The sequence below is a fragment of the Misgurnus anguillicaudatus genome, chromosome 7 (genome assembly GCF_027580225.2).
Source record: "Misgurnus anguillicaudatus chromosome 7, ASM2758022v2, whole genome shotgun sequence".
NCBI classification, from domain to species: Eukaryota; Metazoa; Chordata; class Actinopteri; order Cypriniformes; family Cobitidae; genus Misgurnus; species Misgurnus anguillicaudatus.
In genome coordinates, this window is record NC_073343.2 from 11586907 (window position 1) to 11612816 (window position 25910).

Below are 25910 nucleotides of genomic sequence, written 5' to 3' on the forward strand. Positions count from 1 at the left end.
TTATGAATACCTTCTCTGTTTCCATAGGATGTGCTGCTGCCAGTATTTTGTCTTTAATTCGGTGCCAGACTGTCTCATCCTCCACTTTATGCTTAAACCGAGGATCCAATGCAGTTGCCTCTTCAAGGAAGGCTCTGACATTGACGCTCTATAAAGTGTAAATATAGAATTAGAATAACAGAACATAACACAATTCTTATTATAAGTGATATTTTAATTATTCTTTTACCTGATAATGTTGGGACAGATCAGACCAGACTGTTGCCTTAAGAGTGGACACAAACACTGTATCTCCTTCATGCACAGTAAAATGGTTTCTTAATTTCTGCAGTATGGGCAGGATCTGGCTGCAGGTTGGACTCTTTTCAGTGGAGACACAGAGTGTGGACGTGTACATAACCCGCATGAGTTGGAGAAAGTCCTCTGCTTTTTTAGGTCCTCGTCTGTTACTCTTGCAAGTCTGTTTAGGACAAAAAAAGTAATTATGAATAATTCTTCAATCAGCATTCCAAAAGCTATTATACCTGTCCCTCTCCATTGTTTGTTTTAGCCTTGGATCCAGAGAGGCTGCCTGAATTGCTGCATACTGCTTAAGGAACCTCTCAAACATTAAGAGAGTTCCAGCGGGTTTTGAAATCGAGAAGGAGAGAGTGCTGGGGAAGATTTACAACAAAAACAGTTCTTAGAACTCTATCTTACTAACACATACACAATAATATCTAATATTAATTAACTAAATGATGATGATGATGAGTAATAATTCTTACTCAGAATGTGTTGTTTCTCCCGGAGCACAGTTTTGGCCATGGTTGACCTCTTCATCCAGACAATCACGTCCCGAATCTTTGCAGTTCATTTTGCCACTGAGGCAATTGTGTATACACTTTGGGCCCCAAGATTAAGTGTGTGTGCAAAGCAACCTATTTTCACGAGGTCAAGCTTTTGTACTGCCACATTCATATTGGATGCATTATCCACTGTAATAGCTGCAATTTTGCTCCTTATCCCAAACTCATCTAAAATATCCCCAATTTCTTCTGCTACCACTACTCCTGTTTGAGCTTTGTATACAGCTTTTGTTTTAAGGACTTTCTGATTCATCTTTCCCTCAGTGATATAATGTGATGTGACCGTGATGTAATGGTCCTGGCAAATGCTTGTCCAGCAATCACTGGTAACTGCAATTCTGCTGACCTTTTCCAGGTCTGATTTAATTTTTCTTTTTCTATGTTGTACCAAGCTGGTATCAAATGATTGGACAGTGTATCCCTGGAGGGTGGGTTGTATTTGGGATTTAGGGCCTTTGTCATCTCCCTGCAGAGAAAAATGTACACTTATAATGCTTCACCTACCTAATCATAGTTTATTGTAGTATATAATGTCCTGTTAGATCTGTTTCTGATGTGCTTTGATATTGCTGTGAGAAATTGAGGACCTTATCAAGAAAGCATTTTGCATACCTAAATGAAGGCGACTCAACTGTAGCAAAAGGATGTAACCCCTTCACCACAAATCTTGTCACCGCCCTATGACATTCATCCACTCTCTCCTTGCTCATCTTCCCCTTCAGTGCTAAAGTGAATGGAGTCTCTTCAAAGAAAAATTGTGTTGATTACATTATTAGACCAATAGGTGGCAGCAAGTGACTTGAGTGTTAAATGTATTTTTTTCATTGAATCATCGAGTATCAAACAAGTATTCATAAAAAAAATACATTTAATAGACTCGACTTGTATTGTCTGTTGTATTTATTCATGATCTCTATTTTAAACAAAATAACTCAAGAACCATTCTAAACAGAACTAGTTCTCCGTTTATCCAGAATTATGCGGCTCTAATTCAAAGACGAATCTCCGCTCATCTGTGTTTTGTACCTGATTGTGAGAGACTGCTACTGCTGCTACTAGTAGCTTTATCTGGTGTGTGGAAACCTGTGGTAACAGAACTACTGCTGAGAGATCGCACCGAATCAAAGGCGGTGCATTCCTTCAAATTGACCCTGTGTTGAAGCAAATGTTTCATCATATTGGAGGTGCTTCCTCCCTTGCAGGAAATGTCTTTCTTGCATGTGTTACAATTCGCTGTATTTTCATCTTTTTTCGAATAGCTTAACCAAACTTTCGAACGTTTGCAGCGCTCTGCCATAGTAAATATAACGTACAGCACGCATGTGCGGCAGGCAGGTCCTGGCAGATCAATACAAATGTAAACAAATGCTCACTGCCGTTCACTGCGCGCGCGAGCATCACCACGTTCAGGAATCGATAAGCGGATTCGAAATGCGTGCGTCTTATCGAATACCCGGGTTTTGACATTTTGGAACCGGTTCTAAAATGGAACCGGTTTTCGATACCCAACCCTATAAGTCTGTAAAGCATTTGGTATCCACAATGTAAATAATTTGTTTATGTAAAAATTTTTTTTTTATTTTCAGGACTAAATGTCTTCTTTCAGCATCGTCAGTGTTTAGTGTAACATCTCTTGGCACTAAACACATCTGGAGCGTTATTAACAGAATGAAGTAAAAAAAAACAAATTTCTTTAAAATTAGAATTTAGGATTTCATTTTATTTAGGTTTAAGAGATCCTGCAGTTTCCTGCTACTGCTCAAGTGGAAGGGGAGTTTACCCTAAAAACTTGAAACTTCAGTATTTTATTTTTATACAGTTTTTAATACTATATACAAATGTCCTGTATTTTCTGGATGTATTCTATTAAAGAGACTGAAAAACAATTATATATGATCACTATAACATTGCAAAAACAACAAATAAAATTGTGGCATGGTGGCCTAAGACTTTTGCACAGTACTGTTTATTTGAAAATTTAAATTAATAAATAAATGTTATTATGGTATTGTGTAAATGATTATCACCGACCACATAATAATTTATCTTCTAAGATATAAATCAAGAATAAAATATAAATAATACAGAAATATATGTAGACTAAATTTACAATATTGTGCTGACTCGTTTACTGCTGGAATTATGTGTAGTGCCACTCTGTGTTTTAGCGCCACCGTCTTATCTAATGCTTAAATCTCACTGACGGGTGCGTTTTATTGCACTGCCATATAAGGTAAAAGTGCAAAAACCTCCTCAGGTCTGACCATCTGACCTCGCGCCAGTCTGATGCGCGCAAAAAAAAATCACCAATCACTGTTTGTGTCAATCTTACATCAGTTTAAAGAAACAGTAATATACATTTTAAAGGGGGGGTTTAATGGTATTTCAAGCATTCTGACTTATTAACACAGTTATAGAGTTGTTTCCTCATGCTAAACGTAGGCAAAGTGTCAAAACAGCAGTTGGACGTGTTACAGAGTATTTCTGTGCCGAATGCACTTCGCCAGGGTTCGTACAAGTTTCGGCAAGTTTTTTCGATTACAGTTCTAACTGACGTTTCAGGGGTTTTCGATACGTATCACTTCTTTATATGGGCTTCCACCGGAAAACCCCGCCCACCCGTCAATCAGAGGAAGACACTAGAGCTGCTAACAGCTTATCACGCCACTCAGCTTTGTTTAATTTCAAAAGTCAACAATTGCACGAAAGAAGAAGTGTGTTTTTGGATGTAAGGAGAAGACATCCAGCCTTATGGAAACAATGGATATAGTTTATTATCCGGGGTAGCAGCGGAGTTTTGCGTGTGTGTTTGATGCAGTGGATTTTCCCAACCGGGTCATGACAAGTTGCAAGCGGTAAGTAAGACTTCTGTCTTATGTTGGAAATAGTCGCGTGCATATTATATAAATGACACGAACATGTAGTGAATCATAAGTTAAAACAGTGTTGTATAGTGTTGCATGGCTCGTACTCGCTCCTCCTGCGAAAGTAACTCCTCCTTCTTCATTTTTTCGTGCGTTATCGGAAAGATTCGGTAAAGCTAATCTTTCTTTTATAAATCTGATTAAACTAAAGACTCTTCAGAGATATAAAGGATGTCATACTACTCTATAGGTACTCCAGATTAACATCAGAAATGCAGAAACAGCGTGTGTTACGTGAGCTTTAATGGGACTTGTGTGGACTTGAGAATAAGTCAGATTCCAACTGAGTCAAAATGCTCACAAGTCCATGACAAGACCAAGACCATTAAAATATGGTCTCGAGACTGAGTCAGTCTCTCGAGTACTACAACACTGCTTTCGGGTGGTTTGGGGAATGTTGTCAAGGCTTATTGTCTAATGTAACCTATTGCTGGGCTAACTATGATTAGCAATGTGGATTATTTTAGGAGACCATTCAAAGAATGGCAGATCCATCTATTGCTGTGTTTGTTTAACATTTAAGCTAAACAATAACGCTGAAGGTTGGCAACTTTTCACATATAAAACAGAAACTTTGCTGAATTGTACTAGACAAAACCAACACACCAGTACATTTGCATAGATTACTTTACCTGATATGAAGTGTGCACTGCAAACACAAGCATTATTTATGATCGTCTCCGTCCAGTCTGTACAGCGTATTGCAGTCAACCACAATTGTCTTCTTGATTTCTGTAAAGGAATGTCTGCCGGGATCAAGTAAAACTTTAGTTTTGAATCAAATAAATCGCCTAATAATTAATGAATATGCTTCATGTGATGTTAAACATGAAAAGTGATGCACAGGCTCTGTTCATCTGTTCTCGGGAGAGAGGTTGCTGAGAGCAGGGCAGGCAGACAGTGGTGGTGTTTGTGTGGAGAAAAGCGGAGTGTTTGGCTACATTTTTGTGTGAATCATCTTTTCTGCTCCACTGGTGTACTAGCTACGTTTCACTGTTCATTTATTTCCTTGCAGCTTCGCTGTTTTGTTAATGTACCACACTCACTCGCAGCAGCTCTGCTTGCTAAAACTTTCAATGTTTAGATCACACACATATGCAGTAATGCATGGAATGATCCACTCTAAACTATAATGGGGGCAGATTTGTGCAGATGTAATAATAAAGATAAAATTTTTTATGGGAATATACTGAAAACACAAAAGATGATTAAATAGAATAACCAATTTAAAAAATGTAGATAGGCTTCTGGGAATCTTGATGATTACCAGGGGTAAAAAGTGGCAGCTTCCAAAGTACACATCTGCGTTTTGGGGCCACTTGGTAGCTCGGGGCCCAAGGCTATTGCTGACCTTTGCCTAATGGGTAAGTCCACCCCTGGATTTCAGTGTGTGAATTTCCTGTGTGCAGGGACGGACTGGGGCTAAAAAAACAGCCCTGGACTTTCTCCCAAATAGGCCCATCATCCGGCCATTCGCTCCTAGTCGTGCGCAACAGACACTATGATGTCCTGATACTATGCCACAATACTGTTAGACTATCAGACAAGGTTATTTAATATGTCATATTACATTTTGATTTATATTAAGGCTGTGAAATAATGAAAATGGCAATGCCCTATTTTTTGTCTGTAAAGCTTTCACAAACAACCACCAGGTCTTTGCCAATTCCACAATCCTAAACACAAATATGAAAGACAAGGAAAAACTGGACTCTGATGGAAAACAGACAGAAAGTGCAAGCTAGGATTTTTTTGGTAAAACTAATATTTTGTCAATTATTTAGCCCCCTTTCTTGTATATTAGCATATTTAGAGTGGTCGCAATGCATGCCTGATATTTTCCCGTTTAATTCAATACCTTACCCCCCAGTCACATTAGCTACAAGCGACAGAGACAGAGCGACCGGCTACCATTCACTTTCAATGGAAGTGGCCGTTTGCAAGCGACAAGCGACGAGCTCGCCGGTGCGCGAGCAAGGCGGGGCCAAAATAGACAAGCAGGCTATTTTATGCAAATGCTGAGCGATGCGATAAAGCGACTGCCAATCAGAGTGAAGGAGCAGCGTGACGTAGGTCTGTGGTCGAGTCTGAGAAAATAATTCAAGATGGCGGAAAATGCGTATTTATGTATATATCTGATAAGTTTGGCATTTTATCTCATATATTTTGTTACTTTTATCGAGAAATAAATACTTTTAAATCCAAAATCACCGTTCTTGTAACTTAAGAATACCTCTAAAGTGACTTTTGATTCCGCTTTTAGAAACTAGCCAAGGAACGCCCATCAAGCGAGTGCGTGTCGCTCGGTGTCGTTCACTTTTGTAGCTAATGTGACTGTAGGGTTAGTCTTCATTGTAGCAGAAAATGTGAGCTCACTACAACCTCTCATATACAACAAAGTCAATGAAAGAAATGAAAATCAATGCAATACGATGAATGTCCACCCACAGAGTACAGACTGTTTTTAAATGGGGTTGGTTACATTTTTTTTGCTTTTGTGTGTGTGTGTGATTTTGGTTAAATGACAGTTAGGTTACAGTTTGACAAGAGTTTACAGTTTGACAAAAGCACAATGTTTTGTTTTATTGCGACTGCACACAGATAAGCAAACACTTTGCAGTTTGAATGATGTCCCATATGAACAAAATGACGGAGTAGGCTATGTATTGTTTTCGCCCGCGCCTCTCTCTCTGTCTCTCACACAGACACACAGACACACGCACGCACGCACGCACGCACGCACACACATCACGTCTCTCTCTCTCTCTAACAGTAGTTGCGTATTACGTTAATTTTAGTTTATTTGTTTTTATATTGTGTATATATTATATTATAATGTCATGTGCCCTGCTACTACTGGCACTTACAGGACCTCTTGCTGATGTGAAGTTAACTTGCTGTCTGTCCCTCATCATAACCAGGCTGTGGATGCTCAGGCTCGCAAATTCCGGGAATCCGTGGACCAATCACGGCTAGTAGGCCGACTCTTATTCCTCGTTTTTTTTACACGTAGCAGCATATTAGTAATCGTATTAGTGCCCCTGCTGTTGGCTGTACATATTGCTTTATTAGACTTTTTTTGCCGACGACCGAGTGAAGGCCCTCCGTTGAACGGCCGTTCTGGACTTTTCCAGAACGCACAGATTGCCAATCCGTCCCTGCCTGTGTGCATTTGTGGATTTCATTGGGTGAATTTTTTGTGTGCATTTGTGGATTTCAGTGTGTTAATCTCCTGTGTGCATTTGTTTATTTCAATGTGTGAATCTCCTGCATGCATTTGTGGATATCAGTGTGCGAATTGTACTGTGTGCATTCGTGAATTCTTGTGTGTGCGTGTGGATCGCCCGCACGCATTTGTGAATTACCTTGTACGCATCTGGATTTATTGTGTGCATTTGTGAACTATGGTGCATATGTGTGTACTTTTGTCAACATTTGCAGGGTGTTTTGATTAGGGATGGGCACGGATATTCGAATATTCGATCGGCAATAATAATTTGAATTTAAAAAATGCTATTCGAATGTTTGTTTGTTTTTAATGTGCCACCAAAGGGTTACGACTTATTTAATGCTTTTTCACTTCATCTATATACTGTCTTATACAGACTTAAATGTAAGATATACATGAACATTAATTCGTATGTATTTCTGATTGTTTGGCAATGCAGATTGTAGACGAATTTAAGTTTTTCCATTTATCTCCGGGTTTGGGCGCGCCGCGCCGTATTTGGCCACTGGCTCAGTGAGGGCTCACGTGTTATTAAACGTGCTTGACCGCCGCCCGCATCAGCACATCATGAGAGATTTGTAAGCTTTCTGTTATAAAGTCTACTTTATTTTGTTAATAACGAGACAGACACGGAGAACGAAATGAAACGGAGAACATTTATTATATGCTGTGCTCTTTCGAAAATTAACCGGATAAATGCACATGGCAGCAAAGCTCTGTCTTTTTGAAATGTTGTTGAAATAAGCTAACGTTAGTAACTTTGCACAGTCAACAATAATCTATCGAGCCAGTTTACGTTATTTGTAAAATAATGTTAAATACAGATATTCAATCTTGTTCAATCCGTCTGTTGTTTTTTATCGGATAACCATCATCACGAGGGAGAGTTTTCTCCGCAGCACCGGTATTATTGTATCTAGTCAGAAGAACGGGCTTTCACCAAAGCAGGTAGGGTAAATATAGTTTCTTTATTCACAAATATATGTCAAACTAAACTGAGAAGATATTTATATGGCGACTGAGCAGTCGGTTATGTAGATGTGTTTTTTTGTTTGCTCCGGGCTCTTATTTGGAGTCTGTTTAAGGGTTTAAATGATGATAGCCTACTTTGTCATACTAACGACCGACTTGAAACTAAGGGTTTGACTGACTCAGACTTCGCTCCGCATGGGGTTTTAACGCCTTTTTTCTGTAGGATATTTTTTAAGAAGAATTTAAAATATATATATATATATATATATATATATATATATATATATATATATATATATATATATATATATATATTTTTTTTTTTTTTTTTTTTACAATGTTTTCAACTTAAAAATACATACATACAAATACATACAGAATATAAGTTTAGCTTGTTGTGGATATTTCCTAATTATAAGCCTTCTGTGAAATTATGACAAAATGAAAAATACAAACCACGCATGTCTTAATTAACATAATTTAAATAAATGAATATTCGAATATTCGTTCTTTATGAGCTTAAATATTCGAATAGTAAATTATTGGAAAATGCCCATCCCTAGTTTTGATACTGTTTTCACTCCATACTACACATTTTATACCACAGCATTATTGCTGAAAAAATATTTCATAGCCAATACCCATAGATATGTACACTAGATGTTGCCCTGGCTACGGCAGTTAATTGGAACGAATGCATCAAATAGAGCCGCCATCTTGAAACGGGGAGCCCTGCATCAGCGTCATTGTAGGCAATGGTGTGACGGAAATAAAATCTCCACAAATCGTCATGAATGCGATTTTCTAGGTTTTCTTTTGGTTCGTTTCAACAGTCAGACATGTATTTAGCATTGAGTCCAGAAAAAATTCAAGTTTTGATATTTTTAAAATCTACTTTTTCTAACTATAATGCATAGTGCTAGTAGCCCTAACATCCATACGCAGCACAAAAGTCCGGCATCGTCCATGAATTCAAAGTACACGCGGAGATAGCAGCGTTACCTAGTTACTTCCTATGAGAAGACCCCTGTTCCAAGATGGCGGCGGTTTTGACGCATGCTTAGAACCCCAAGGCGACATCAAGTGTATATATCTATAGCCAATACCCACACATCACTATGCATTATTCGTTCTTCTATAGAGGGTATGCACTGACAACACCTTTGGCGAAAGTGACTGCAGTTACGCCCACTGAGTGGCAAAAAGTCTGAGCGACAGCATTAGCACAGCGAAAAACGCGTCTAAAATGGGAAAAGTAGTTATGGGATCAACTGTGCTAACAGATTCAACAAAAATTTGAAGCTGTCTTTTTCCAGAATGCAAAATACACTCAGAGGAGAAGAAAATCAGTAGCAGTAGCCATATGTCAGTTATGTAAAATTTTGGGATAAAAATATTTATAAAAAACACACAAATGAATATTCTTATTCTGTGCAATTGCAAAGTTTTGTCAGAGAGCCTTCATAAAAAAATCCATTATGATGAGCCTTGTGTTTTACAAAGGTTGAATGCAGGGCTCCAGACTGCTACCAAATGGTCACATTTTGCCACCAAAATTTTAGAGTGTGCCACTGAATTTTACATTCAGTCGCACATGTGCGACCAGTAAATTTGACCTTTTTATGTTATGTGACACTGAATTTGAAACAGCACATTGTACTTTCTGCATCTATCGTCAAAGTATTTATTAGTAATACAGTGGAAATTAGTAGAAATGTGAATATTTGGTTAGTGGTTCTCAAACTGGGGTCCGGGGACACCAGGGGGCCGCGAGATGGTGCCAGGGGGGCCCCAGTATTATGACATTTTTATAAAATACATTATTTTTTCATGAATTCTGTGAAATTAAACCATAAAAAAATAAGGCAGCACTACTTTTTATAATTAAATGTTTTGTTTAACTAAAATGTGAAGTTTTAGAACAGTTTTCTGTCATAAATTTTCTTTGGGTGGGCTGCGAAGGAATGCACCACTGGGTTAGCATGTTGATTTACGGTGTGTGCCCCTAAATTTTCTGGTTGTGCCCCTAAAATTTTCAGTTGGGGCCACTCTGCTCCTAGTGAAAAAAGTTAGTCTGGAGCCCTGGAATGGTTTAATAGTGTTAGGCAAGACAAGCATATATGTCAGGAAAAGCAATGTCTGACCATATGCCAATGTCCACAGACTACTGGTTGTTTGGCAAGTTGTTAGGGTCACTGTTAAGACCAACTAAATTCAATTTAAGCTGATAATAGTCAGTTTTACTGGGGTTTTCACAGCAGCGGCTATAAAAACCAGCCATTTTGTTGAATGTTTTGCCACACATCAGGGCGATCTCCGGCGTGGCCACGTGTAAAAGTGACGTCGTTGCATACCCTCTTTTTGTAATCTTACCTGTTCTTAACATTTCCAAAGTAGCTGGATCTGCTCTTGTCTCTCTGAACTCTGTGGTCCATAAGGTATCACAGCTGGGATTGAGAACTGGCCAAAGATGTTTAACTTTCCTGTGCATAAATTAGTGATAAAATGATTGCCCCATCAATGTCCATAAATAGAATTCTTCCTCTTCCTTCTCACCATCCTCATCAGCATTCCCTTACTACCTGCAGTATTGAGAACAGCGGAAAAATTGAAAATGGAGAATAAAAAAAGTTTATCCCCCACACACCTATATAAATATAGTTTTATCTATTTCCTATACACGGCATATATTAGTGAAAGCCTGACATAATTCATGTAAAGGGTTATTTCCCCTAATAATCAAATAAAAACAGATCCAGTCATTGGTTTATGTAAGATTATACAACCTCAAAGCCAAAAGCTTCTAACGTTACCTGCTTTAAAAATGCAGTCATTTATTGTCGAAAAAACAGCATATGAGGGTTGATAGTCATAGTGTCTAATAACATTGATCTGGAGGGAGAAACTAATAACAGATGAATCCCTCCAGGCCGGAGATAAATCACAATGTCGCGTGTCTGTGCCAAGCAAGCAGCCACACGTATATATTTGCCGTGATAATAAACAGAAAGACGCTTTGATATCTTATGTCACCCACTACTGTTTACTGTAGGAAACCACATAATTATTATCTTGGATCAGTAGGATGGGTCAGTCATGGTGTCTAGTGTTTTTATGGATTTCTCTAAAATATTACTGCATCAGAGATATGACACTCTATAATTACAAAAATATCCAAACATTAGAAAACATACCTAGGTCCTTAATAATCTCTCATAATGACCAGCTCATTGAGGCATTTCGCATGATGCGCTATCATCTGTTCTGATGTTACTGCAGTGAATCTGTCGGCCACCACCTATGCTCAACACTCACTAAATAAGAGCACAAGATGACCCACCACCACTAAATCCTTCTCTTAAACGTCTTCATGATGAATAAGTCTTATTTTTACTATATTTCTAACTCGATTGATTTGTATTTTTATAACTACATTTTTAATTCAGTACCACAGCGTCATATTTTAAGTTTAGCTTTGCGACTTTTATTTTATCTCGGAGGGACATGCGTGCTGTTCCCTTCCGAAAGCAAATTTTATTGGACAGGGCGGTAAAATATGCAGAATGCGAACCAACCACAGGCCGCTGTGGCCGCACGTACTTCCGACTCATGAACCCCATGCCATAGTGCAAAGTAGCCGGGGGGCGCTTTGCTAACGGCTAACGGCTAACCGAACCGATAGATAGAAAGCTTAGACGATTTTCAACACACAGGAGAAACAAAGTAATCTGCACCGGTGCAAAAAGAAACCGGTCTAATCTGATAACACACGGTGTGTCTTATATTTCTTTTAAATGCATGATTAGCAGCTACAGATTAATAAGGTCGTCCGTTAGCAGATTTGCTAAAAGGGATGAGGGTCACAGGATGCGTTTGGTTTATTTACTTTGTTCGCATTTTATTTTTAATTCTTAACTTTACAGTATTTACTTTTCTTTTCCATGTCTAACGTTACATGTCATTGGGCTATTCAATTTGTGAATTTCATTAGTTTGTTTATTTCTATGTTGTTTTATTATTTATTACCCTTTTTGTAATGAAAAATGTAATTTATGTAGTACAGTGGATGTTGGGTCATCTGCGGTTATCTGCAAATTTATTTGCGTTATTTACTTGATGTAAACAATAACTTACCCATAAAAACTCATAATTTATTTGGTTTTAGATATTTAACTGTTAATCAGCCTTTCCACTGAATTTGCACATTAAATATAACACATACATTATATGTTTACCTTTTTTTTTCATTTGCAGGTTAAGGAATACAGTCGAATATGTTTAGTGTGTTATAATAAACAGTACACTACCATACAGTCCAAGCCAAGCGGCAGGGACTTCATTCCACACCCAGCGAAATGGAAACAGAGGCAGTAAGCAGTTTAACATACAAAGCAACTTTAATTTATGCTCTGTGTGTTTATGTCAAGCCAATGTGTAGTTTATATTATATCAAGTGTTCTGTTTACTTGTTCTTTAGGAGGTAATCCCTATATGGCAAAATAAACCACACGGGTCAACTCGTAGTGTGGTGAGACGAATTGGCTCTACGCTGCCCCTTAAACCCTGTTCCAGAGCATGTTTCCAGGTATGGGACGGAAAATTGTAAATATACACTGATCATAAACACACATACACTCTCATTAACTTAAAGGGAAACTTCACCCATTTGCATTAAGCTTTGTATCATTAGAACCCCAGTCATGTTTTTGAATGGTCGTGCATCATTCCCTCAGTTTCTCCTGAGACGGGAGAAATACTAATTTCAGTGAGGCACTTCCTTCTTTCAATGATGTAAAATCGTCATTTTGCGTCATTGAAAGAAGGAAGTCCTGTATCTCTGTTGAGTGTGAAAGGTAGGGGTGCACGATTCAGAAAATTTCACGATTCGATTCCGATTTTTAGGCTCAAGATTCGATTCAAAATCGATTTTCGATTCAAAAACGATTCTCGGTTTTAAAAAACGATTCACAGTATGTAAATGTAGTTTACTTTTTCCTATGTGACTGATTGTAGTACATATACAATTTAAAAATAAAAGAAACACAACAAATTAAATGTAGTTTGATATTACTTTATGTCTTTATGCAAAAATAAAAACTGATATGAAGCAATTAGATGACCCTTTTATCAAACTCTATTAAATACAATAATATAGTATATTAATGATAGACAGTGCAGGTCTATTATAAATGTGACTGGTGTTATAATGGTTATTATTTCATTATTTCAGATTTAAAAGTCTACTTGCTGTCCCAGTGACAGGGGACTTTACATTACAGCTTTGCGTTTTGTAAATCTTGAGTCAGCTTGAGCTTTGCTCGTTCAGTGCAATAGGCTTAACATAAGCATTGTCTTTTTGCTACTATCTCTGTGCAAACTTTTTAGATTTTAGAAAATATATGGTTTATTAATAATAATAACAAAAAAACAAGAGCCAGTTGTTACGCGCCATCTATGGGAATACTGAGATAAACTCATTTCAGGACAATAGTAACACAGCGTTACAAAAAAAATATATTAATCGATTTTTGGAATTCTATGAATCGATTCTGAATCGGCAATGCTTGAATCGCGATTCAAATGTGAATCGATTTTTTTGCGCACCCCTAGTGAAAGGCTATGTTTACATTAATGCGTTTATCCTTTAAAACGCGTTACTTTTGCTACGCTTACGCCTTTCATCTACACTACACCATCGTTTTCGACCCTCATAAACGGATTCGTTCGCAAACGCTGAAGACCCTGTTTTAGTTAAAGAACTCAGACGTTGCGCTGCAGTGTAAATGAACGTAGACGGAGTCTTATGTAAACGAACAGCTGATGTTAACGTGACAGCGCATCATTTTCAAAGTAAAAATTATTTTATTCATGTAAATGTTGGTTTGCAACTGAGGTTTTGCCAAAAATAGTAAACATCTACCAACCAGCTATTATAAAAGCTATATCGGATTGTTTTAACATGTATCCTTATAGATAATGCCTGTTTTATATTAATGTTTGAGTATTGTTGGGTTTGAGTATTGTTGTAATGTGTTTATGTTTTGTTTAAATTTAGTTAGCTTACGAAAGATAGACTGTAATTTTAAACGCCATATAGGTGTTGTAAAGGCCAATATGAAGGGAGACTTGTAATGGGTCAGACATTATTTTCCAGTTTAATGTAAGTTTTGTTTGCTTCTTTAAAATGAATTTCGTTTCAGATAATTTGTCTCTTAATTTTAATCGATGTTTTGTTGATAATATTTGTGAATATAAATTAATAAACACAATAAACTCAACGTCATTAATATATAATGCTCGTTTAGGCGCTTGCGCTTTTAGCTATTTCTGTGTTGCTAGCGGAGGACGTGCACGGACCTCGCACACTTTTAAAAATTAACGCAATAAGCATTTCTGGTAGGCTAAAGCAATACTTCACCTCTTACTATGTTTGATTGAAGTTTGCATTTGCTGAAATTTATTTTTGCTTCAAGTTCGCTACTGTTTAGTACTGTTTAGTAAATCATAAAGACCTTTCTGTTTAGTTATAAAATCAAAATTAATTTATTAATCATATTAATATGTTGTAGGGGGGAGCTAGAACAGTATAAGACTTTTCCAAACACATTTTTATAGGTTCAAAAATAGTGTCTGTTATAGTTGCCAGCAAAGGACCCAGGTATGACTTTTTGTCAATATCGCACACCCCTAGGCTGCATAAACGTGCAAAGGTAAGCTATTATTAGAGTAATAAGTTATTTTACACTTTTATGCGCATGCCCAGTTACATGATTGGGCATGTTTCATGCATTTATGGTGGTGTATAGTGTGGATGAAGATTCTTTTTAAATGCCAGTATAAACGAGGATCGTTTTCATTTTAAAATGCCGTTTTAAAACGCAAATGCTCTAATATAAACAGGGCCAAAGACTACAGACACTCATTCCTCATTTTTCCAAGGTGGGGGCTATGGATGGGACCCACTCACGCTACAGACCTATTACATATCAGTGGGTGGGACTTACGAAAATATACGAACACAGACGAAAAAAACGATCAGCCGCCATCTAAGCTAAGCTAAGCTAAACAGACGTTGTGGAGCGAGCCAGGCTTCGTGTTACAATAACAGCGAAAGTTAATCAATATGATATAGAAAAGGGTGATTTCGCAAGCGTGATGCTCTAATCCGCTGTTCATTGCACCTTTATGAGCCACAATACAGCAATGAGCTCAGGCAGATAGAGGAACAGAAGCCCGAGGAGTAGGCCGGAGCCTGGGCTTCGGCTGAGTAGAGGAGCCTGGGGAAGACGCCACAACCCTCGGCCTCTGCTGCGTAGAGAAGCCCAGTCTGATAGTGCTTCTACTCTCGCTGTGTGCCTTCTTTTTAACATTTCTGCATCAGATAAGGATATGGATGTTTGTTTGGTGAAGGTTTCCAGGCAAGAGGGCAACTTTGCGCGCATTTGGACATGTTTATTTCACAGACGCGTTTCGGCTTACGAGCAAACGCGATGCGGAGTATATGAGCTTGGACGGACTCTCGCTTTGTGCTTTCGTTTTAATATTCTTCCATCAGATAAGGATATAAACATTTGTTTTGTCACTGTTTCGGGGCACTTTGTGCGTGCTTATTTCAAAGACGTGTTTCAGCTTATGAGCACAAGCTCCAAGAGCTGAGACAGCGCGTCTGTGGAGATATTGTGCAGGGGACGCGTTTGTGTGCAGGATGCAGGGATAAACGGACATCTGACTGTAAAGTGAGTGTTTTTATTTTCTTTGTTATACTAAGGTGGCATTTATGTACACAATAGCATATCTGAGCGGTGTTTTATATGTCTATGTGAAAGCAATGAGGCTGATATTACACAGATGTAAATACAGTAAACAAGAGACAAAAAGAAAATTGGTAAAACTAAATAAACATTTAAAATGCATACCCTTTTATAAGTACTTTGAAAGACATTTGTACTGCGGATCTGAAACCGCACGTTACTGTTTGAATAAGACTTTGCTACACACCAGACCAGAGTGTTATATTGTGTGTAACACAATGTAACATCACCTTTAAAAGTAAGTCAAGATTGGTGTCTGTCAGACACAGTGGTGGCTATTTTCTTAGTTTTACTAACGTGGCATTTATGTACACAATAGCATATCTGAGCCGTTTTCTGATTAATGGGAGTGGCTTGCATAGCGGTGCATAGTGGGAGTTGTAGTTTTTCATACAAATGTGCTCTAAAGTCAGGTTCTGTCTTTTCTCGGTCAAATAGGCACAAAATTCTAAATTTATGTTACATTTCGACTACAAATATGACCCACTTTCAACAAAGATTAATGTTCCTATCGATGAAATGGCCCTTTAAAACCTCACGTGGTACCAGCCTGTTTTAACTTAAAGGTATAGCGGAGGATTTTCTTGAATTTTAGAAAAGAACCGCCTTCTCCATTTAAAAAAAAAATGCAATTGCACAACACACCTGATTGACAACTAGGAGGACCAATAGTCTTGATGATCCACCTGGAAAAAGAAAATCCTCCGCAATACCTTTAATTTACTCACCACCATATCAACATTTTGGATGACGTCTTTCTTTGTTCAGTCGAGAAGAAATTATGTTTTTTTTGGGGAGAACATTGCAGGATTTTTTTAATTTTAATGGACTTTAGTGGAGCCCAACACTTAACACTTAACAGTTTTTTTCAACGGAGTTTCAAAGGACTATAAACAATCCCAAACGAGGCATAAGGGTCTTATCTAGCAAAACGATTGTCATTTTTGACAGTGGAAATAACAAATATACACTTTTAAAGCACAACTTCTCGTCATGTAGATCCGGTCGTGATGCGCCAGCTGACCCCACGCAATACGTCATGACGTCAAGAGGTCACAGAGGACGAACTGCGAAACTCCGCCCCTGTGTTTACAAGTGTCTTGAAAGACCGTTCTGACGTTGTTGTATGTGGAATGATACTAATTAATGTCTTATTTAGTGTCAGTTTATTGTTTAAAATGGTCCGCAAATGTGCGTTTTATATATGTAACACGTGACCTCCCTACATAACCACGCATTTATGCTAGGTCGCGCTGGACCGTACCCAGACGAAAAGCTGTGGTTCAAAAGTACATATTTTTTACTTTTCTTGTCAAAAATGACAATCGTTTCGCTAGATAAGACCCTAATGCCTCGTTTGGGATTGTTTATAGTCCTTTGAAACTCCGTTGAAAAAAACTGTTAAGTGTTGAGTAAAAGGGGACCAGTGATGCCACAGTTACTTTGAAAAAGTAATCTGATTACTGATTACTGATTACTCCTTTAAAAAGTAACTAAGTTACTTTACAGATTACTTGATTTTAAAAGTAACTAAGTTAGATTACAAGTTACTTTGTTAGTTACATTCCAGTAGCTGCCAACACCCCCACTGCCTCAACATTAAAAATGACAACCGGTTTTGCCAACACTCACTTTATTGGAAGTGCATTTTTAACAGTAACGTCAACAATGTATCTCCTGACATTTTAAGTTGAACTGTTGTGTTTTAAAAAACTAAAATATATATATATATGAGTCTTTCTTGACTTCACTTAACATAAATAGGGGTGAGCAGGGGCCATTTTCAGAAAAACTTAATTTTAAAAGTTAATGTTTTAGACAGAGATATATTTTTGTTGTGGTCAATAACTCACAAGTGTGGTCTATCAAAACCAGCTGGAATTTTGAACAAATGTAAAACGACTTCTGTATAATTTCACTTTAAACAAGAGTAGTAAATTGTTACTTTTGACCTTGACAGCAGGGATGAAAGTAACACACAGGTGGGTCAAAAGTAACACAACAAAACATGATAGATTTTTGTGTTACACTTGTTTTTATTAAATATATATTACTATGACCTCTTTAATATGTAACTGCAAACTTATTTTGTCATTTATCTTTGTAAAAAATAATTAAATTACATTTTTATTTTAAATTTCAGTTTTATCAAATGTTTCAAAAGCAACCAACAGTACAAACTTAAATTGCTGAGACTAAAAAAAAAATTCAATAGTTTGAACACTATGAAAATAAAATTAAATCAAATTAGAATAATATCAATTTTTTACCATATTATACACAGTATTAGCAGCGGGACAAAACTAACAAGTGTTACTTTTGACCCGACAGGATCTACTTACTCTATAAACTCGACTTACTTTTATTTTGAAAAACTGAGAAGTCTTCAGGATGTTATATACTAAATACCTTGTAGATTTATCAGTATTGTGACACATGAAACGAGAAACACAACGCGTTGTAAGAAAAAAAGACCGCTTTTGGAATGTACTTATCATGGTTGAAAACACAGTTCTGGATCTACACGTGGAAATCGGTGAGTAAATAACGCGATATTTGTCAACTCTTTCAGAGGTTATGTGCTAATCTGCTGTCATAGTGAGAATTAGATGTTATCAGGGCTCGGAGAAAATCGCTTTGTTACTTTCGTTCTTCAACTCTCCCACACTTACTGGTTTTGCACTGAAGTCCAGCTTTTGTTGTTTGGGTAGTGGATGAACTCCTGCTCACTGCTTCGCATCACCGGGTGGGACTTGCTCTTAGTTTGACTGTCTGCGCCGTGCCGCGACTCCAAATGTTTTTTTTTTTAATTTGACGTAGTGTTTTTGTAGCTGCATCTCTCTTCTCTCTCCATTGTACGTTGTTTACGTTTGTGTCGCTTACACGTGACCTGAATTGTCCTCGTGCTGAAAACGTGACTTGTCGCACACCTGACTTCACTTCCCGAGACGCAAGAAGAAATATACAAGAAAATATATATTTTACTAAGGAAAATTTCAAAAATAGTAACGCACAGTGACTTGGATAAGTAACTTTAATCTGATTACTGGTTTGGAAAATTAACGCGTTAGATTACTCGTTACTAAAAAAAGTGGTAAAATTAGAGTAACGCGTTACTAAGTAACGCGTTACCGGCATCACTGAAGGGGACATATTATGAAAATCTGACTTTTTCCATGTTTAACTGCTATAATTGTGTCCCCAGTGCTTCTATCAACCTAGAAAATGTGAAAAAGATCAACCCAGTAACTTAGTTTTGGTAAACCATTCTCTGCAAGCATGTGAAAAAATAGGTCATTGTAATTTTGGCCCTTATTGTGATGTCAGAATAAGGTAATACCGCCCCCTTTATCTTCACTATCTAATCACAGCACAGCTATTTAGTACAGAGAGAAAGAGAGAGAGAGAGAATAATTCACAGCACAATAGAGTTTTAATTGCAACAAACCACCATCATTGTGATCAGTGTTTGCACTTCATCAGCTCATTTGCATTTTAAATGACACACCCAAAACGGCACACTTTTGCTCAGACCCTAGATTTAGATTAAGTTTACATTTAAAAAAAATCTCATCATATGTCCCCTTTAGGTATTGATTGTTGGTGTCTATTAAAGTCCATTAAAATGAGAAAAATCCTGCAATGTTTTCCTCAAAAAACATAATTTCTTCTGGACTGAACAAAGAAAGACATCAACATTTTGGATGACATGGTGGTGAGTAAATTATCTGGATTTTTCTTTTAAGAAAATTGAATATTCCTTTAACTTACTATAATACAACTTATTGTTAATCATGAAATTTTTAACATTCACCAAGATTAATAAATGCTATTGCACTGCAACTAAAATGAACTTAATTTTAAAATGGTAAACACAGTTAAAGTTAGCTTTAAACTCCTGAAATATTCTGTATTGCTGATTATAATGCTTTTTCTTTTAACTTGTTTTCAGAACACATTATGAGCACATTATGTGTACAATATCTAAACAATTTGAATGTATTCCCGTATGTGGCAACAACAGCATCCACAATAAATCATTCCATAAATAATAATGATGCAATAGAATACATTTATTGCCTTTGAACATGCATAGCTGTACAATGAAACAAAAAAAATAAGCATACTGGTACATTAAAACACATTTAGGAGATATAGGCGATCACAAGAGTAATTAAAGCGTCATGAAATCCTGCTGTTTCAGCTCCAGTCTACCTCACTATCATTTTGAAAAATTCTACTTAAATGGGCGTGGACGATGTGAGAAGAACGGTGATGAGTGAGCGGGGCAACTGATATAAGCAAAGACTTACTAAGAATAGCAGTATTAAAGAAATAATTAAACTGAATATAATATTTCATTTAAACAAAGGTCAAGTAAAACTGTTATAGTTGAAATAATAGCGTGTTTGAAGATAATGAAAGTCCTCAGGACATGGTACCTCATAACAGATCAAAATCCACCTGCCTCCCGTAGCTTTCCGGAGCAAATTCAGTTGATGGTGAGTCTAGTCCTGACAGCATCGTGGAGAAAATTATCCAACGTATAGAGGGCATGCACGTGGCGAAAGTGCCTGCCGTTACACTTGCCACTCAACAGGGTGAGTTCTTGCGTGGTCATGTGGAAAAGTGACGTCAATGCATACCCTCTATACAGAACCGTATCCATGAGGGATACGCCTGAGCCCCAAACCCCCCTCCCCGGCTAACCTGGCGCGCACGGGCGCACACACCAAAGCGAAACCTCTCCACATTGGATAAGAACATGCTATCTTATAAATAAGAATGAGACACAGACGGTCAAAATGTACTACAGTGATTTGCCATGTCACAGCCTGAGACGTTTACACAATATGTTTAAACCCGGAAGACAAAAATATCACAAAAAGCTAAAAATTTAATAATTTCCTCCAAATGTTAAAATTAACAGATACTAACATTGTCTTCTATGATGTGCAACACAACTAACTCTGGTAACATCTAAAAAGCTGTTGGTTAGTGTTTTATGACATTTTAAAGCTGCAAGCAGCAATGGAAGGGCCCTCGGACACATGGGCACCGCTACCCGATGACCTTTGGAAAGAAGTGCACAGTGGGGATATGATTTAAGTAAATATAGGTGCATATTCAAACAAATTTTGATATGCCAAACCTCCTTTTGGCAGCAGGTGGCGTTATAATTGTAAGTGAATATTGCCTTTTTGATGCGTTCAGGCCAGGACCCTTGTCAATAGGCTTTATGCCCAGCTGCACTACTTCCTGAACTTTAGCCAGCTCCTTGTTTCCTGTCTTCCATTGTTGGACAAACTGATTAATCCAGGTGTGCCTGAAGCTGACTGAAGCTGGCTGAAGTTCAGGAAGTAGTGCAGCTGGGCATAAAGCCTATTGTATGAAGTCTGGGGGGGATTAGAGTTTGGCTCCAAGAGACTTATTTGTAGGTCTTGGGGCGATGCATGATCCTACCGCATTTTGGTATTTCCATACTTTGCCAGGCTGCCACGGACACGCCCTTTAACGAAAAGTCAAGGTCGTTGACATTTCATCACAAAAGGACTTAAGATTAGACTGACCAAATATGATGTTTATATAATTAAAATTCTAAGAACAGTAAGTCAGAGCGTAAAACATGCTATTTCATGCTGCGTCTAGGTGGCGCTATGAATGTAACTGAATATTGCCAAGTTGATGTGTTCAGGCCAGAACCCATAACAAATGTGTGAAGTCTAGAGGTGATAGGACATTGAATGCCTAAATTACAACAACTTCCAGTTTCATGGTGAAATTTATCATCGCAAAGTCCTTAAAGGTAAGCCCTTTTCACACACAAATTCCGTAAAATACATGGCATATGAATCCTGGATTTTTCCGGAATAGTTAGATTTTTTTTCATTCACACTGCCAAGTTTATCCGGCATGTGACGGTCCCGGAAAGACACGTGACCTATTGAAAGTCCCGCCCTCTCTTCTACGCAGCGTCTGAAGTTTGCATATTATATATTATTTCTCCCTCCAAGAACCACTCGCGTGCACTTTTGTTTATGATAAGATTATTAAGGAGCGCGTGACGCACCGTTCTAATGCTGGTGAATGATCTCAGCTTCAGAGTGGATATTTGACGAGCTCCCTGAGCTCTGCTTTAATACAGTTTTCAGACATTTCTCATCGTGATTGTTTATATGCATTTAAAACCCGCATTTTTAGGAGCTGAACGACTTGTTGGGATGACGCGCGAGTATTTTCGTTTATTATAGCTCAAATGAGCCCGTGACGCGATATTCTTTTATGCTGCTAAATGATCTCCGTTTCAACCGGGTGTGCCTCATAAGCCTTGAAAAGTGAAGCCTCTGGCTCTTTGATCGCCCCCTGGTGGCTGGCTGCAGTACAAGTCATAACCCCGCCCTCTCCATTCAAATGAATAGGACTTTGCTCTAAATAAAAAAAATATTTACACTTCCAATAACAGTTTTCGAAAGATGGTTTTGGTCCTTTCAAGTAGTTGTTATCACGCTGATATATGCTCAAGTGTTAATTTTTGTGATAAGTTTCATTTTAGCTTGTAATTTGATGCTATAGAAACGGGGCGTGTCGTTATGATTGGAGTGGTTGAATTGGCCGCGCGAGCGTTTGGGCGGAAGTTTAATACCGCGGCTCCGCCTCTGGCTTCACGGACGATTCCTTCTGCGCATGCCTCGGCTCCAAACTGACGTTTTTACGTAACATGGCGGCGACCGTGGTCGGACATTTTTGGCTTCAATTCATTACAATGGTGGGAGGCGACGTCGCGTCGTCCATATTTTTTTACAGTCTATGGTTTCAACGCAGTAAGTAATGAGCTAACTTACCTGATATCTGCTTTAGTCCAGTTTGCTGACATTTTTCGTTGTGAATGTTGTAAATCCCTCATTTTAAAGAGTTGAACCAACTTCATGTTGCCATGACACGCGCGTCCTAACTACGGCACGTGCGTCATTGTTTATGCGTGTCATTTATCATTTCCTGATTACTGCGTCAATCTAGTTTGCAACATTTCTCGTGATGAATGTTTATATTCATGTTATCTCGTTGTAAGGAGCTGAACCGTAACTTGTGTTGTGATGATGACGTGCGCGTCCTCACTTCGACACGCCCATTACGGCATTCTTGCGGCTTTTTGTTCACACAGAGGGTTACCCGCGTATCTTACTAGGTCCTCTTTCCGGCAACGATCCCAGAAGATTAACGGAACGAGTTTTTGTTCACACAGACGCGTGTCTGGCAATTTTACGGGTATTTTCTGGGACCAGAGGTCTGTGTGAATGAGGTTGTAGGGTAACAGATTTGATCCTGAAACATTTTTTGTTATGCTGGTTAAAAGTCTCCTTACATCCTGATAGCAATCACTGTGTTAAGTTGTTTAAATGTATTTGTAGAAATTTATGTTATCTGTGAAAGGCGTAGGACCAAAAAATGTTCAACAAATCATAGATTTCGGTCCGAACGGACGTTTCCATTTTTGTCCCTCATACGTAAGCGTAATTTGAATGCCCACCGCGCAGTGAGTCCACGCAGACACCATACGTCATCGGCGCATTCACGTGCGCTCACCTCCTGCCTGTAAACAGTGAGAACAGCAAACTTTTCTGCTAAATTGACAACCTACACAGGAGGCACAAAACTAAAGGCATCTTTTATAACAACAACAGCAAAAACTGCCGGACCAGCAAGAGCAAAAACCCAAATGAACATCGGTAACTTTACTGCTTTACCACGAGATGAAACAGCTGCAGGAGGCAAAGGGTCTGAAAGAGTCGTTGTACTGTTTATTTTGGTAAGGTAGGTACGCGATATGTTTGTATTGAGATGGATTCAGATATTCTACTTTGATGAAACATTGTGTTGCTTATGAAATTTGTGTTCATTTACGGATTAGCGTAACGATATAGTTACTACGTCTACACAACCGAACGTGTGCTTAAACTAATTCTGATGTAAACCAGTTGTTTGGTTATTTTGGAAGTGTTATTCGACTTTGTACTGGAAAGTTTTCTCACTGAATGAGACATGAGATGTTTGAAAGAGGCGTGACTTTGGATGGCGATTTGACTTGAGGGTAGGATCGGGATTTCATTGCTAGGCGGCTACCGTTAGCATTTTTCAAAATGTGTTACCCTACCTTTAAGATCCGTCTGACCAAATAAGATGATCTAATTAAGTTTCTATGAGCAGTAAATCACAGTGTAAAACCTGACATTTCCTGCTGCCAGCAGGTGGCGCTATGAGTGTATGTGAATAATTCCTTATGTGTTCAGGCCAAGGCACTTATCAAACATGTGAAGCGTGGGTCAGGTTAGACGTTGTAAGCCTGAGTTAGAACAACTTCCTGGTTTATGGCGAAAAGCCGAAATTTGGCATGCCGCCACGGAGACACCCTCCAACAAAAAGTCAAGATCTCAATTTGGCATCGCAGAGGCCTTTAGATTAAACTGACCAAATATGGTTTTGATTCAATGAAATCTGTAGGAGGAGTTGTTAAAGTACGAAGCCTTGAAATTTGCACCCAAATTACAGAGAAAATTTAAAATGGCCGACTTCCTTTGGGGGTAGAGCTTAGACTTAGACTTTTTTGTTGGTCTTGGGGTGATACAAGATCCTACTCCATTTGGTACCTGTGTTAGAGCTGAAGATCTTTGCCCGAACCCGACGGGACCCGTCGGGACCCGACGGGCTCGGGCGGGTTCGGGCTTCATTTCTAACATTTTACACGGGCTCGGGCCGGGCTCGGGCTTGCGCTCCGGCTTTGTGAGGTAAATGAGCGGTCAAGTTCAATGCTGCTGGATGCTGCATCAGTAGCGCAGGACCGCGCTGAATTCATTTACAGTGGATTTAATGATTTTCCTCATCAAAAACATGTAGCCTAATCTTGGTGAGTAGGTTTTTCAATGTATAACTAAATATGAATCGAGTCTTAAATACATAATTTAGACAGAGGATATAGACTAATGTTGGCAGTAATGGAGAGAAGTGCCGACGCAAATCCCGCGGAGCCTTTCTCTTAATTTCATTATTGCCAAATTCCCATCTTAATTCAGAATGTATTATCTTAATTTAATTCGTTAAGAAATAATAATTTTATTGGCATATTTATAGTGTATTGCATAAGCCTATTTAGAATGAGATGTTACAATGTTACAAATGACATATTTTTTTCTTTGTTTCAATTTCCAAGTGGCGTGTAGATAATAAGTCATGAATAAATAATGTTAAAACCTGTGTAAATTTCTCATTCTTGACAAAAGCTGTGTGTGTGCGCACATTTAAATAATGTCGGGCTGTAAACGGGTTCGGGCTTTTAAAAAGCTGTCAATCTAAATGTACGTTCGGGTTCGGGCTGCATTCTGTCGGGCTTCGGACATTTCGGGCTTAACTTTTAAGGCCCGATTACAGCTCTAACCTGTGTGTTAAATGTAGCGGGGGATGGTGTGGCTGCTCTGTTGAATTTTTGTAGGTGGCACTATAGAGCCATTTTTACCCCCATTTCTGAAGCCTATATCAAATGAAAATTTTCTCAACATTTACATTTGACATGTGTGCAAAGTTTCATGACTTTTCGAGTATGTTTAGGCCCTCAAAAATGTGATTCATTTCACCATACTTTGTCACGCCACCACGGACACGCCCCTTGATGAAAAGTCAAGATCCTTGCCATTTATCAACACAACAGGCCTTAAGATTAGAATGACCATATATGATGTTGATATGGTTAAATTTCTAAGAGCAGTGAATTACAGCATAAAAAATCAGAAACATATTTCCTGCTGCCTCTAGGTGGTGCTATGACTATCTGTATTTTGCCATGTTGATGTGTTCAGGCCGGGACCCTTATGAAACGTGTGAAGTATGAGGAAGGTCGGACATTGTATGCCTAAATAGAGGATATGCATTGACGTCACTTTTCCACGATTACTCGCATGACAGGCAGCACAAACAAAATAAAAGACATAAACACATTAAATAGCAAAAGGAATAAAATGGAATAAAATGGCTAAGAAAACATGTAAAACCTTTTTAAAACTCAAATATACATAAAACCATAATATAATGTATAAAATAAGCGGTACTACGTGTTTCTTGTGTGACGGTGTCACAG

General features: G+C 38.2%; 2 protein-coding genes across 4 annotated transcripts in view; one reads left to right on the plus strand and one right to left on the minus strand.

Moving 5' to 3' along the window:
• LOC129417776 (uncharacterized) overlaps positions 1-11442 on the minus strand; it is a 54347-nt gene extending 42905 nt beyond the window's left edge. For 2 of the 3 annotated variants that reach the window (XM_073869429.1, XM_073869428.1), the window contains exon 1: positions 10347-10551. In XM_073869429.1, the coding sequence (XP_073725530.1) occupies positions 10347-10408 (62 nt within the window). In that variant the 5' untranslated portion in view covers positions 10409-10551. Of the gene's footprint in view, positions 1-10346; positions 10556-11167 lie in introns of those variants that run through there. The other variant, XM_073869430.1, reaches the window with a different exon arrangement.
• Positions 11443-11570: 128 nt separating this feature from the next.
• Positions 11571-25910, plus strand: part of mtfr1l (mitochondrial fission regulator 1-like) — a 29070-nt gene continuing 14730 nt past the window's right edge. The window contains exons 1-3 of the mRNA XM_073869432.1: positions 11571-11745; positions 12228-12343; positions 12451-12558. Coding sequence (XP_073725533.1) covers positions 12329-12343; positions 12451-12558 — 123 coding nt within the window. The 5' untranslated portion in view covers positions 11571-11745; positions 12228-12328. The remainder of the gene's footprint in view (positions 11746-12227; positions 12344-12450; positions 12559-25910) is intronic.